The sequence below is a fragment of the Ovis canadensis genome, chromosome 11 (assembly GCF_042477335.2).
Source record: "Ovis canadensis isolate MfBH-ARS-UI-01 breed Bighorn chromosome 11, ARS-UI_OviCan_v2, whole genome shotgun sequence".
NCBI lineage: Eukaryota > Metazoa > Chordata > Mammalia > Artiodactyla > Bovidae > Ovis > Ovis canadensis.
This window is the reverse complement of record NC_091255.1, coordinates 41778243-41794331: the sequence shown is the minus strand read 5'-3', so window position 1 is coordinate 41794331 and position 16089 is coordinate 41778243. Positions and strand designations below refer to the sequence as shown.

Here is a 16089-nt window from a genome sequence, read left to right as displayed (position 1 = left end):
GTTATCACTAAGAGAATAAAAATTTTTCTTTACAAAAATTATAAGCATAGTTAAACCTTACCTAAAACATGTCTTCTCCCATGTAGTAAGTTAATAAACTGCAACTGAATTTAAGGGGATTATTTAAAATTCAATTTAACAGAACTGTGACAGTCTTGAGTAGCTCTGACTACATTTTACAGCCCAGCAAGCCGGTACAAAATGCTTGAGAGTCATTCAACAGCAATTTTTCTTTACAGCAGTCCTCAGATTGTTTCTCATTTACCAAAGTCAAAAGTACTGACTTTAAAGTCTGGAGTATTAAGTCTGTGGCTTTTTAGTTTTGTTTAAACAAAATTTTTACTTTCCCACAGCACTAACCTTTGGTGAATGGAATAACTGGTCTTTCTTTTAGGCACTGTGCCTGAATATGGCTAAATACACATTTCAGACCGACAACTCCACAGGGTAAGAGAACAAATATTTACCTTCTTAGCATCTGCAGAAGACCTCAACCCTTCTGGCAGCGTGTGCACTAAAGGTAAGACCGCAGCGCTGACCCGCTGGAAATGGGAATCAGAAAGCTGCTCCAGACGCGGTCTCTTGGAGTCCAGTGAATCATGATCCCCTGGGGAAGGGCCTGGGTGAAACTGCTCATATCCAGTTCTCCTTTCTTGAGGCCTAACACACACAGAGAAAAGAATCACTTGAAAATGTTTAAGTAATGTACAACTTCATGCTAATATCCCTGGTTGAACTTTGAAATGAATGAGCAGTTACATTTACTTTCAAAGTGAAACCACCCCCACCCCAGGAGAACACATACCTCACTATTAAGTCCTATTAAAGTTCTGATTCTAACAGAAAAGTTTCTTCTTTTCTACTAGAAAAGGGGAGGTAGGAGTAGAGGTGGTAAAGTAGTGAAAGATGCAATAGAAGATTCAATTTGAAGAAAATTTAAAAGGTGCTAAGGAATATCCATAAAATAATTATTTTTAAAACCATGCCATAACAACTGAAGTAATATAATCTAGACTAGAAGAGCCACTCTGTTCAATCAATAATAAAAGCAAGCAGGGAAAAAAAAAATCTTTCAGCAACTGCAACATGGAAAGATAAATGCCTTGAGTTGTGAGGTTATTATCAAGACTTAAAAACAAGTGTCTTGAGAGGGAATGCAATATTGCTTTGAACACATAATTCTGACCCTCAAAACATACTTTCTGTCTTATTTCCCCAAGTACCTAAGTATCTTGAAGGTCAGGAATCTGGTTTCAATTTCCTTACATGATATACTGTATAGAGTATTTACAAAGTATTTCCAGACGCGACATTTTACTTGTGGCCAAGGTTTAAATGAACATCTCACAAAACAACTTTTCATTTTGAAGTTAATCATGGCGTTTTGTTTTTAGTATAGGTGATAAAACAAACCCTGAGGTTGATAATTTCATAATACTTCAAAAATCTGAAATCTTGATTCAAGACATAAGATCCCATTGTCTCCTTAAAATTCACAATGATATCACAAAAAATACTGCAATAGAAAGTTTCAAGAATAAGACAAGGATGACAGTTTTAGCCACTTGTATTCAATATCGTATTGGGAGTTCTTATCAGAATATTAGGCAAGAAAAAGAAAGAAGCATCCAAACTGAAAAGGAAGAAGTATTTCTATTCACAAATGATATGATCTCATATGTGGAAAACTCTCAAGAAACCACAAAAAATGTTAGAGCTAATAAATGAATAGGGTGAAATTATGAGATTTTAAAAAACCAACATGTAAAAATCAGCTGTATTTCTATACATTGACAATGAATAATCTGGAAATGAAATTAAGAAAACAATTCCCCCCCCCCCAAAAAAATTCCATGTATAATAGCATCCAAAAGAATAAAACAGGAATGAATTAGACCATGGAGGCCCAAGACTTACACACTGGAAAATCACAAAACATTGCTAAAAGAAATTAAGGAAAATTTAAATAGTAAGACATCCCATTTTCATGCACTGAAAGACAATATTGTTAAGATAACAATACTACACAAAGCTAAGTATACATTCAACACAATCTCCAGCAAAATCCCAACAGAGTTTTTTTGAGACATTTTAAAAAAAAATCATAAAATTCATGGAGATGGGAATTCCCTACTGGTCCAGTCGTTGACTCAGTGTTTTCACTGTCATGGGCCTGGGTTGGATCCCTGGTCAGGAAACTAAGATCCCACAAGACAGGTGGCGCAGAAAAAAAAAAATTCATGTGGAATCTCAAGGGATTGCCAACAGCCGAAACAACTGTAGAAAATATATATATATATAAAGTTGGAGAACTCACACTTTGCAATTTCAAAACTCACTACAAATATAAAATAAGCAAGAGTATGGTACAGCCAGAAGGGCAGACCTACAGACCAACAGAATACAACTGCTGCTGCTGCTGCTGCTAAGTCGTGTCTGACTCTGTGCGACCCCATAGATGGCAGCCCACCAGGCTCCCCCGTCCCTGGGATTCTCCAGGCAAGAACACTGGAGGGGGTTGCCATTTCCTTCTCCAATAGAATACAACTAAGAGCCTAGAAATAAACTCTCACATCTCTCAGTCAGCCTCACCAAGGCAAGGACCATCTCTGCAACAAACAGTGCTGGAGAACGGAATTTCCACACACACAACAATCAAGTTGGACTCATAATGGATTATAAATTCAAAACTTAAAAACTCCTAGAAACAAAATATAGGGAAAATCTCCTGACCTTGGACTTGGTAGTGAATTCCTGGATATCACACCAAAGGTAAGGCAACAAAAGAAAAATGTAGATGACTGGACTTCATCAAAATGAAAAATTTTAGTACATCAAAGAACACTATCATGAGACTGAAAAGACAAACCACAGATGGGAGGAGATAATTGAAAATCATGCATGTGGTAAGGCTGTAGTATCCTGTCTGATGCCCACATTCCTTCTCCCCAGCTCTCTCTCTGACACATTCTCTCTGCTTCAGTCTACCCACCTCAAATCCACCCTCCACAGAGCAGCCAGGGGCAATCAGATAAAGGCCATGCCTCTGGATGCAGCACTGAGAACCAGGGCTGCTGTTGGCCTACTTGGAGATTTTGTGTGGAACTTCCATAAGCAAATGCAACCCTCTGGGGTCCCTAGCTGTGTCCCCCACAACTGGGCACCACTGTTCAGGACACGATCCACAAAAGCTAACTAACTTTCAAGGATCACATTTTACCTCCAGCCACTCTGCCTGGGAGACTGACCAAAGCCAGAGAGTGAGGTGTACCCACAGCTGGAGGAGAACCCCAGGAAGCCAGGGCACAGGACAATAAGAAAAACAGAGTATTGAAAGCTCTCACTCCATCAAGAAATCAAACTATTCCCCATTTCAGCTTGCCAATTCTTTTACAACAAAACTACTCATGCATAAATAAATATATAATTTACCATTTAAAATTTCAGAAAAAAATTTAAATGAACTATGAAAATCTTGGTGAAAACAAATACAATTTTATATTGGGAGTTAAGCATGAAACGCGCATCTTTAACAAAGTATTTGCCTTCTAAAAACTAATACTGTATGATGGCGTGGCCACTTTGTACACAGTCTGGTAGTTTTCCAAATGGCAAACAAAAGGGGCCAGCACCTAATCCAGGAGTTCCACTCCTAGTATGTGACCAAGAAAAGGGGCATATGGAACTTCCCAGGTGGCACTAGTGGTAAAGAACCTGCCTGCCACCGCAGGAGATGACGGAGACAAGGGTCTAATCCCAGGGTGGGGAAGATCCCCTATCCACCCTGGGATTCTTGCCTGGAGAATCCCATGGACAGAGGAGGCTGGTGGGCTACAGTCCATGGGGTCACAAAGAGTCAGACACGACTGAAGCATGCACGTGGAGTATAAAGGGGTATATAGACAGCCAAAGAAAAATCTGTGCTTGGATGTTCACAGTAGTATTATTCACAACAGTCACAAAGTGCAAACAACTCAAATAGCTATCAATTGATGAAAAGAAAGATAAAATGTACTACTTCCAAAACAACCAAAAAAAAAAAAAAACTCCACCAGATTTCACACTAAAATATCTCTGCAGACTCTTAACTTTAAAATTTCCTACATTTTACAGATTTTCATCATCTCATGAACGGAGGAGCCTGGTGGGCTGCAGTCCATGGGGTCACTAAGAGTCGGACACAACTGAGTGACTTCACTTTCACTTTTCACTTTCATGCATTGGAGAAGGAAATGGCAACCCACTCCAGTGTTCTTGCCTGGAGAATCCCAGGGACAGGGGAGCCTGGTGGGCTGCTGTCTATGGGGTCGCACAGAGTCGGACACAACTGAAGCGACTTAGCAGCAGCAGCAACATCTCTTAGTACCATCTTTAAATAGCTTTAAAGCGAATTTATCAAATGCATTTTTTATTGTAATAAACCTTCACTTGGGGTAATATAAAGTTCATAGCTATTTAAAATACTGGCCCATGAAGATCAATCAGAATTATAATTTATTGTGTTTATTCCCAGCTGAGGGAGACTCTTGTCCAAAACAAAATTAATTTCACTTAAATTTTAATATGTATAAATATGAGTTGACCTCTCTGGATTCTCTGAATTTCAGAGAATATTTTATAGTATCTGAAACTACCTCAGTTGTTCTGTACCTACTTAATTAAACATCCAAATACTCTCCAAATACTCCAAGTGTTGTGTGTTAGTCGCTCAGTCATGTTCGACTCTTTGCAACCCCACAGACTGTAGCCTGCCAGGCTTCTCTGTCCATGGAATTCTCCAGGGAAGAATACTGGAGTGGACTGCCATTCCCTTCTGGGCTAATTTTTCCAATAAAATCTAGAAAACATGATAAATGATATTCACACAGAAATAACTCTTTTTGTAAGTGCTGTGTTTATAAAATAATAAACATTTGCTAACAAAAAAATTCCAGGAATATATTAACAGAACTAAGTAGCAAATCACCCCAAATCCCACTACATAACAATAGCTGTAATCAGGGGTGAGTTTCATTACCAGACATCATTTATTTCTACATACGGATATATGGACATACAGGTAAAAATAAAACAGAAGAATCACAGAGTATTTTTAAAATACAGAATATTTGGTTTATTTTATACAGATACATATATGAGAAAAAATTGAAATAAGGCTTAAAAATGGAAGGAATTACTACATTCCAGTTAAATATTCCTTTAATGCAAGAAATCAGTTCCTTAAAAATTCTTTCTAAAGGGTGAAAGTGAAAAGGGTAAGGAAAATAATTATGAAAAGCACTGAGAAGAAGAATTTTTTTTTAACTTGTTTTCCTTTTTAGAATTCATCAAATCACTTCAGGCACACTTTTCAAATGCATATCTTTAAACATTCTTCCAATACTTATCATATCTCTGATTTGGGGCACTTACATTATTTTACTTTGTCAAGATTTAGTACTAACATCCGCTAAGGAACCATGATTCCATGATTCTGGGAGATGTCTCATATGGACCCTCACTTGAATGGGTTCATGGCTACTGTAATCCTTTGACCATGGCTTCCATTCCTTATTCAACTGGGTTCCATCTCTGAGAAATTCTTCAAGAAGCTTTAAATACTCAGTGTTTTCAGGTCTAAAAATGTCTGCCTATTGCTTTTAAACATGTCTGATATAATATTTTTGGATCTCAGTTTCTTCTCCTCAGAACTTTGTAGCTATTGCTCTGTCAGATTCTTTTCTCTTATTAAGGACTTGTTCTGCTTGCTAGATTCCTGATTCTTTTACTTATCCTTAAACTTTAATAATAATTCAACCAGGATCTGTCTCAGTACTGATCATCCTGCGCAAATTTTTTCTGGAGCAAGATATGTCCTATCAACCTACAGATTTCTTCCCTCATGTTAAAGGGGAAAAAAGGTGGTTTTTGTTTTTTTAATTATGAGTATCATTTCCTTTCCCTTACTAGCTTTTCCACCTAGGAAATACATGTGCTTATGACATGTTGGATGATTTTAATTTGCCCTTCGTATTTATCTGCCTCTTTCTAATTGCTTTGATCTCTCTGTCCTTTTCTTCTGCCTTCACTCTGATCATCTCAAGACCTTTCTTCCAGAACAAAGGTCTGACTTGCAGCCACATCTATCTTATCCCTTGTTCCCTTTCACTTTATATACAGAATTTAAAATGTGGCCTTGGGGGTAAAGGAATGTCCAACCTCACTTTATCTGATACAGTTGTCTTACTTTGTTTTTAAATACTTCATTATTAAGTTCTTAAGTGCACAGCATTCATGGGGCATGTTCTTTGTTTTTCGTCTTCTTTACACACAAGGGTCTTTGTTTTTGGAACAGTGCATTGCTTGAGTCTTCCTTTTCAGGAGAATGCTTTCCTCGTTCACAACATCCTTTACCCTCCTGCTCAGGCAGACTATGAGCAGCCTTACACAGACTCACTGTGTGATAAAGAATGGGGCGGGGTGGGGGGGGGTGCAGTTTCCTTGCTCATCTCCACCTTGCCTGGTATGCGTTTATCTACAGATGGAGGACTGGATATGGCTTTCTGTATAATTCTCTACAGCCTGAGGAAACAAGAGAAATGGGGCGAGTCAGGGGAAAACTCAACTGGGGCTATGATCCTTAGCCTTGGCTCCACCAGTCACCAGTTTTGAAGGCTCTGGCTCAGCACTTTGCAAAGTGGCACCTATAACTATCCTTACCACAGGATGGCATAATGAGGATTCCTAAGTCAACCGATCACCACATTACCACCTCCACTTGCATTATCCCAAATCAGGGGCAATCATGAGAAATCCTAGGACCGTACTAACCTTTCTTTCTTCAACACTGCTTCTTTGACAGTAGAAGCAGGAATTAGTAGGCCAAGCTGTGCAAGATTCTTCTTATTTCTTCCTTGAATGCCACTCTTCCAAGTTGATGGCAGTGGCTGTATCCTTTCCTTCTTTATGGGCAGGGTGCATTTTTAGCCCTTTCTTAAAAAAAAACTATCTTCGTATATTTGCTAGACAGCAGAGGAGAGTGATCTGATTTCTCTCCATAATCTTCGCCAAGAAATACATTTTACAATGATTTTAAACATGGCTGAATAATTTCAAACTTTTTATCATCTTAAAACCTAAACAATAAACATACTTTTTAAAATAGGAAATCAGGTTCTTTATGAAACTGCTAAAACAAGGACTCAAGAAAGGTGATTTACTAAAGGCAGTTATATTTCAAAATACTTTAGAAGTGAGAATGGGAAAAAAAACACGGGGCAGGGAGGCATGGAATTGAGTAAAAGACCACAGAGACAGTAAGGACACTGGAGAGAATGAGTATCTGATATGGATGAGACCAACATCAGCTGACAAAATACCCACTATCCTTTGCAGACAATGTCTTGTTATCCTCATTTTTACAGGTAGAAATTTAAGGTCTGAGGAGTCTAAATCACTGACTAGCAACCCTGGCTGTGAATAAGAAAGACCTGGGCCTAATCCCAGGGACTAATTTAATTATTCTGAGATAAGATTGGGTATCAAGCTCTTAAACTGCCCCAGGTGCTCCTAATATGTAGGGTGAATTGAGAACACCAGCTTATATAATGTGACCAAGGCCCCAAGAGCTGACCAGGATTCAAATCTAGGTCTATCGGACTTCCGTCTGCACAGCATTAACTCTGAATTCTGGAAACAAGGTTTTAAGAGTTTATAAACTATTATTGACAACTACTCCAAAAGGTCAACAAATATAAAAGCACTCAAAATACAACTGTAAATGACTAATCACAGCTTGGTTAATAAGACTATTAAGACTAAATATAACACTGAATTGAAAGTAATAAAATAAATGACACACGTGTGGAGTTTCCACATACTTCCCAAGTTCAGTCCTGGGTGAAAACACAGAAGAGAACCTGTTACCTGTCAGAACCCGGGTGAAACTCTGAAAGTAGGGAAGGCCTCCTGCGAAGCTGCTGCTGCTGCTGCTGCTGCTGCAAGAGCTGTGACGCCTGACTGACTTCAAGATGAGAAGAACGGTAATCAGGGACTGCAAACTCCTGGTAGTAAAATAGTCACACATTAATTATTAACCAACAAGCAAAAGGCACCATGCAACCAAAGCAAGGGCAAGTGTACAAAGGCAGTTATGGTCCAATAAGCATGGGAAGAAGCAGCAATGGTGATTGCAATGCTTCACTGACCTAATTCTCTTCCCATAACCTAAAACAATCAACATTAATTGTGTATCACTCAAAAGAATTCAAAATGAAATTTCGTGTTCAACCTGTGTTTGATTTATTCTTCTAATAACGAATCACAGTAATTCCTAATCTGTATTATTTACTTAATAGGACCTCAAACCCATGTGTGCAATATGAAATCCTAAAAAGTATCCCTATCTTAAATTTAAAATGGATAAGCTGGAAGGGTCACAGAAGCCATCTAGTTAAATCCATGTATAGTTACAAGCGAAGAAACAGAGGCCCAGAGGATCAGCACACTAGTTAAGAGTAACAGTTTCCCTCATTCTAGGTGGGTGTTTTTATTTTTTGAACAGACACATGTAAAGGGTAAATACAGGCAAAGACAGCACTGAGGAATTTTCTCAGAACACAGTAGAGCACAAAGATAAAGGAATTACAGAAGGAACGTTAGAAATCTCAGCTACAGTAAAAGGCTCTAACATTCAGTATCCATCCACAGGTGAGAGGCAATATTCTAAGAAATAAAAAAGCAGCATTTCTCAGAAGTTAGAAAGGACTCAGTCCTCTCCTCAGGTTTCAAAGGGCCTAAGAGAAAAGTTGAACATACTTTAAACATTAAACCATACTGGACATATCAGAATTTTAGAAAACCAACGATAGAAAACTATCAGTCATAATAAAAAAAAACTTGGTTTCCTACAAAGTAAGAAAGATCATAATAAAAAGACTTCTCATCAGTAACACTGAATAGAACAAAACAGACAAATACATATTCCAAGTTCAGAGGAAAACAAATCTGGAACCAAATCACCAAGGGAGTTAGAGAATGATTTCCTGAAATATGAATTTGGGTTCCCTTAAGTGCTTGGCTGAATTCCAATCTGTAATGCATAAGGAAAGCACAGTCCTGTCTTTAAAAGGCTGGACCAAGAACAACTTCCGAAGAAAGAACTATTGGAATGATAAAACAAGCAATTCCCAGAGCTCCCATAGGGCCAGTGAAAGTGAAAGTCGTTCAGTCCTGTTTGACTCTTTGCAACTCCATGGACTGTAGCCTGCCAGGCTCCTCTGTCCATGGAATTCTCCAGGCCAGAATACTGGAGTGGGTAGCCATTCCCTTCTCCAGGGGTTCTTCCCAACCCAGGTCCTACATTGCAGGTGGATTCTTTACCAACTGAGCCACCAGGGAAGCCCTACACATGGCCAAAGCTCATTCGAACTTCCTCCGGCCAGAGACAAGAAACCTCACTGAATACAGAAGACATTTAGTAGATACCCTAGAAGACAAAAGTTCAGAAGTGGCGGATAGGGTTTCCCTGGTGGCTCAGTGGCAAGGAAACCACCTGCCAATATGTAGGAGACGTGGGTTCGATCCCTGGTCTGGGAAGACCACACATGCCCCAGAGCAACTGAAGCCCATGTACCACAACTATTGAGCCTGTGCTTTAGAGTCTGGGAACCACAACTACTGAGACCTCGTGCCCTAGAGCCCATGCTCCACAACTAAAGAACCCACTGCAGTGAAAAGCCTGTGCACCACCACTAGAAAGTAGCTCCCATCTGCCACAACTAGAGGAAAGCCCATGCAGCATCAAAGACCCAGCATAGCCAAAAATAAACAGATAAAATTATTTTTAGTTTTTTTTTAAAAAGAAAATACAGGGGAAGGAAACATTTCCCAGGCTAACACTCCTAACAGGCTGAAAGCTCTCCTCTTAAGATCAGAAACCAGGCAAGAACGGTCCACTCTCACCTTCTACTCAACTTGGAACAGGGGTCGGGGGGGGTGGGGGGGCAGGCCTCTAGCCAGTGCAATAAGTAAGAAGGAGAACAGACACCTAGTGTGAAAACAGAAAAGCAAAGCTGTCTTTATTCTCAGGTTACAGTATCATCTACACAGTTAATCCTGGGGCATTCATAAAAAAGCAGGAAGTAACAAGTAATTTTGTAGGACAGAAGATTAATATACATAGCAGCAGTGAACTGAAAACTGAAATTTAAAAAGCAGCACCAGTTACAACCCAACAAAAATACTAAATATTTAGGAATAAATGTGACAAAAGAGGTTCATGACCTGTACACTGAAAACTAAGTGACTGGATACATACACAAATTGTGGTATATCCATATCCAGCAATAAAAAGAAATTACCAAGATGTGCCAGAACACAGATATATTTCAAAACTATGAGACAGAAAAGAAGCCACTGACAAAAGCATTTATGTGAAATTCAAGACAAAGGGAATCTGTCGTGATGGGAAGCAGATGGGTATCCTGGGAGCTGAGATCTGTAGGAGGTGGGGGAGGGGGCCTGAGCTGGACAGGGAATAAGGGAACTTCCCGGGGTGGCAGAAATGCTCTCTCTCTTCATTTTGGTGGTAGTCTTATAGGTGTATGAAGCTGTTAAAATGTACACATACAATGAAATGTTATTATATATAAACTAAACCCAAAGTTGATTTAAAAACAGCAGCAGCAACAATACACTAGGAAATCAGTAATCAGATGAACAGCACTGAGGCAGTAAGGACACACAACCCAAAGCCAACACCTAATCACGGTTAAGAACCTCAGCGAAGAGTAGAGAGTGACTTCTTCAACCAAAAAGGGCATCTGCAAAAAACATGAAACTAATGACCATTTCATCTCTTCCCATCTCTTTTTTCAAAGCTTACACACTGGCTGGCTTCAAGCTGGTAATTTCATCTTTTTCACAAGGTAAAATAATCACACAAACTCATCTTCCTACCATCAAATCTCTCAAGAAGGGAGAAGTTCTTTAACAGGTCACAAATAATACCAGTAGCTACATGAACACACATATACAAAATCTAAGCTCGAGACCTGGCTCTCACTGAAGACACCAAGTCTTCCATCCAGCTTAATGCTCAACCAGAACCTGGCGCATAAACATAGGTCTTAACTTAGAAACTCTAGGTCATTGACACTCTATCAACAACTCCTACCATCAGAAGCAGAGACATGGCCAACTCCTGGAATCTGGCATAAAGCCACAGTAAGAAGATAAATATAATTAATCCTTAATCTTTGAGAATGGTTCCTGCCATTATATATACACAAACACACACATATATATAATTGTGTTTGGTTTCTGATCAACAAATGTATTACATAGGAAAAGTAGAGAGAAACATAGAATATATACGCAATTTGCGTAATATCTGTTCCTTACCTGCTGGTGACGGGTGCTGGGAAAGGTATATTGAACAGAGTGGGGAGGATACCGACTTTGTTCTGTGCTGAATGCTCCTTGGTTGGGAGGATAACCTGAACTTGACATTATCAGTAAGGATGTCCTCACCAGGTTGTGAGATCAAGTGCAACAAACAATCATGCATCTGGGAAATCACCTGTACAGGATGGGGAAAAAACAGAAACGATAAGAACTAATGCACCAAGGGTGCTTCTAATAACTTATAACCATACCTGCATAAATAAAACCACTATTATCAGTAAAGCTTTCTCCCATATATTACTACTTACTCAATATAACAGAAGTTACAAGGGCTTTAAAACCAGCAATGGGTCTTTTCCTCTATACTGAAAAGAAGGTTCTTTAACATATCACAAATAAAACCAGTAGCTACATAAAGTGAACACATAAAATCTTAACTCAGGAGCCAGCACACAGCAGCAGCTCAGTAAATACCTTTCTTTCAATAATGATCTGAGACACAAATATTAAACATTACAAAAACAAAAATCTATGGCTGTAAAACTGTAAAAAGTCAATTATTAAAAGGATTCAGGGAAAGTTATAAGGTTGTTTGTGCAGAGGAAATAATTGTCTTTATTCAATAATTCGGCCCCAAAATGTCAGCCTAAGAAGACACTAGGGATAGAAAAGCTTTCAAGGAAGAAAAAACAGAGCCTATCACTTCAAGAAAACTACTGCCCCCTTTTCTCTTTAATTAGAGTTTCAACAAACCTGTATCTGCCACCATTAGCCTGACAGCTTCCCCACATTTAAAGACTTTTCAGCAAGATTGGTGGTGATATTAACAAATGTTGAGGTTTTGATATTACGCAATGAAATGTAAAGATCTGTAGAACTCAGTGAATCAGTATTTTCCAAATGACCCAAACAGAATTACAAGATTATGCATAAATAAAACATTTGAAGTCAAAACATTTTACCACAGTAAGTTGCAAGACAAACCAATAAATGTTTATTGTGACAGAATATGAAAGGTTTACTGATATGGTTTCAAATTCTACACAGTAACTAACCTTCAAAACCTTACCACTTGTCTGGTTTGGGTATGATATCAAAGAATACCCACAGTTATCTTAAAAGGCTATTAAAATACCCTTCCCTTTTCCAAATACATATCTATATGAGGCTAGCTTTTTTTCATAAGCTTCCATCAAAACAACCTATCACAGGACTAAAACACAGAAGAAGAAATGAGAATCAAGCAATCTTCTTTTCAGATACTGAAGAAGTTTGCAAAAATGTAAAACAATGTCACTCTTCTCAAACTTTGTTTTACTTTGGAAAATACATTACATTAACATTTGGGCTTATATTATTTTTAAATAAATATGTTTTGAATTTCCCCATTTTAATAGCTAATATGGTAAATATCAACATATATAATCCACATAAGCAAAAGCTCTTTGGAGTCCCAAATAATTTTCACGGGTATAAAAGGACTCATGAGACCAGCAAGTGTGATGGTCGCTGGCCTAGAGAATTAGGTTGTCTCCAGACTGACTGACAGCCACAGAGGTGGGTCACGCCAGGTCCCTGACTCCTCATAGAGGCCCTGGCCCTGTCAAAGGGTGGCTTCAACTCAATGTTTGTGTCAAGTGAACCACTCTACGGGGCAGGGTTGTACCAATCAGATTCTCCTCCAGGTATCTGAACTGAGAAGGTCAGTTATTGCAAAGTGGTCAGAGTGGGAGTGAAGATGAGCCAAAGGACATGTCAGAGTAGTTAAGAGAGGAGCAGAGGGCGTCAGCCTAGACACGGGCCAGAACAGGATGCAGAGAGCAGGGGTGCCCCCAAGACACACCAGAAACTTCCTCAGGCACTGTGCTCCAGAATCAGCTCCCAGGAAGAGGTACTGTGCTTCTTTCCTTCTCCCTGGATTCCTGTTCAACTGCCTACGTAGTCTCACAGTGAGTGCTCTTTGCTTAATACAGGTGGAGTAAGTGTTTACATCTTAGTATCACAAGATCTCAGCCTAAGTCCCCAAATAACTACACAAACCTTGGAATACTCTAAATGTCAGGTCCATCAACTGATGAGGAACTGATAGATAAAATCGGGTATATTCACAAAAGGGATTATTATTCTGCCATGAAAAAAAAAACAAAGCATGATACAAGCTATAGCTTGAACAAACTCTGAAACATAATGCTAAGTATAAGACGCCAATCATAAATGACTGTGATTCCTTTCATATGAAAGTCCAGAACAGCCAAATCTATAGTGACAGAAAGTAGATTAGCAGCTGCTTAGATATACTGAGATATATATATAAGAAAATCAGAAAAAATGATCACAATGGAAATATAAAACATGAAAACATGACAGAATTATGGGATTAACAAAAGAAATAAAATTAATGAAGGCAACCTGAACAAAGACAAGAAAAGTAAAACAAACTGGCAAAATATTTTAAAAAATAATGCCTAGTGTTGGTGAGGGTTTGGAGGAAAAGGTACTGTTTCACAACATGACTGGTGTGTTGGTAAACTGGGTACAGACTGCTTTCTAAAGAAGAATAGCTTTTAAAATTTAAAAAATAAAAAACTAAAATTAAAAAAAAAAAACAATAAACCACATATCCCAATCAAAAAAAATAAATAAATAAAGAAGAATAGCAATTTGTGCAGTATCAGCCCTGAAAATATGCACATTCTCTACCACAGTAACTCGGCTTCTAGGCTTCTAGGAATGCATTTGGTTATTCAATAGACATATCCAAGATGAATGCTTGAGGCAGGTTCTCAAGGAGCTGCCCTAAATATACAAGAGCTTAGAAATTTGTTTTGCTAAAAGTTTAACTAATGAGGGACTTCCCTGGTGGTCCAGTGGTTAGGAATCCTTGCAACGCAGGAGAAGCAGGTTCGATGCCTAGTCAGGAAACTAAGATCCTACATGCTGCAGGGCAACTAAGCCCACATGCCTCAAATAGAGAGCCCACCTGCTGCAACTGCAGAGAGAGCGCACCACAACCAAGACCTGACACAGTCAAAAGTAAGTTTTTTTTTTAAAGTTTAGCTAATGAAAAATTTTACTTACAACATGACACAAAAAAGTTCTTATGAGAACATTTTGTTTTATAAAAGTATAATTTGTATACACCACTACCACTTGATTTTTCATGTATGTCTATCATATCTTCACAAGAATTTAAGGCTAAAGGCAGAAACATCATGTACATATTCAGCAAACATCTACTGAGCTGTATACTCTGTCAGCACTGCTCTAAATGCAGGCACAGAACGGGACCAAGACAGGCCATCTTATTTTGAGGAGACACAGACAGTAACCACAAGCACTAAGATAAAGTGTTATAAATAAGATAGGATTGGAGAAGGGGAAGGGAGACATGCCTGGCAGGTAAAAAGCCAGGATGACCACATGCCCCAATTTTCTGAAACACCCAACTTACAACTACTGTCCCCGTGCAGTTATTAACCATGTTCCATTTCCCTCTCAAGACTGTTCCAGTTTGGGTAACACATTATATTCTAGATGACTTTTGAGCCCAAGCCTTGAAAAGACCAGAGCATTTAGTGGAGAGAAACTAGAGAAACCCTAAGGCAAAGCGAGGAGGCAGAGGAAGAGTGAGGGAGAAGGTGACCGAGGCCATGGGGTTCTGCTGGCCATATGTGTGACCTTCATGGTACAAACATTTTCTTTTGGCCTTCTCAACTCATTTCATCTTTCCGAAGACCTTTTCTACCCCAAACTTTAAAAATATTCTACATTCCCCTTTTACACTTTCTTAAATCTTTTAAACATACATTGGGCTTCCCTGGTGGTGCAGAGGTTAAAGCGTCTGCCTGCATTGCAGGAGACCTGGGTTCGATCCCTGGGTCGGGAACATCCCCTGGAGAAGGAAATGGCAACCCACTCCAGTGTTCTTGCCTGGAGAATCCCATGGACAGAGGAGCCTGGTGGGCTACAGTCCATGGGGTCGCAAAGAGTCAGACACGACTGAGCGACTTCACTTTCACTTTCATGCACCTTAATCATCAGAATGGGTCAGAAGATGGCAAGAGCCAGCTGACTGCTTCCTGCCTGCTCCCGCCAAGGTCCAAGGGACGAAAGATAGAAAATCTAAGAATTGGGAGGTTTTCAGGTTTACCCAACTAACAATGCTTTTTACAGATAAGGACTCTGAAAGCACAGAGAAATTTAAAAATTTCTCTATATCACAATCATCAATGGCAAAAATGGGAGAAGCTAGTGTTTCCTGTGATGCTGTGCTGCTTTCTCACAGGGAGTGAGCTACTCTGAGGAGCTAAAATGTATGATAGGACCACCCTTAAGACCGCCTGGGCAGTGCTCTCCTCGAATACACCTGTACTTGCCAGTGGAAGCGGAAAAGCCCGCCAGGGACAGGGGAGGTTGTTTTGGTTTGGTTTTGGGGAATATATATTATACGCACGATCTCAGAGTTTCTCAAAGCACCATAGAATACAGAGGGGAAAATCTCCTTCTCACCCCTGACCCCAGAAGGCAACCAAAGTTGGTAGTTTCTGAAGTCTCCTTTACAAATGCCTACACACACACACACTTTGCCTCCTACATAAATAGGACCATGGTGGATATGTAAACTGTCCAATATCTTGCTCTTATAACATAAGATCTTAACACATCTTGACAATCATTTTCATGAGTTCATAAAGACCTTCATTC

General features: G+C 39.2%; 1 protein-coding gene across 18 annotated transcripts in view; it reads right to left on the bottom strand.

Moving 5' to 3' along the window:
* Window positions 1-16089, bottom strand: part of NCOR1 (nuclear receptor corepressor 1) — a 114467-nt gene that overhangs the window by 85904 nt on the left and 12474 nt on the right. For all 18 annotated transcript variants that reach the window (XM_069603416.1, XM_069603420.1, XM_069603426.1 and 15 more), the window contains exons 2-4: window positions 11383-11560; window positions 7906-8042; window positions 468-660 (exon numbers count right to left, since the gene is read on the bottom strand). In XM_069603416.1, coding sequence (XP_069459517.1) covers window positions 468-660; window positions 7906-8042; window positions 11383-11490 — 438 coding nt within the window. In that variant the 5' untranslated portion in view covers window positions 11491-11560. The remainder of the gene's footprint in view (window positions 1-467; window positions 661-7905; window positions 8043-11382; window positions 11561-16089) is intronic.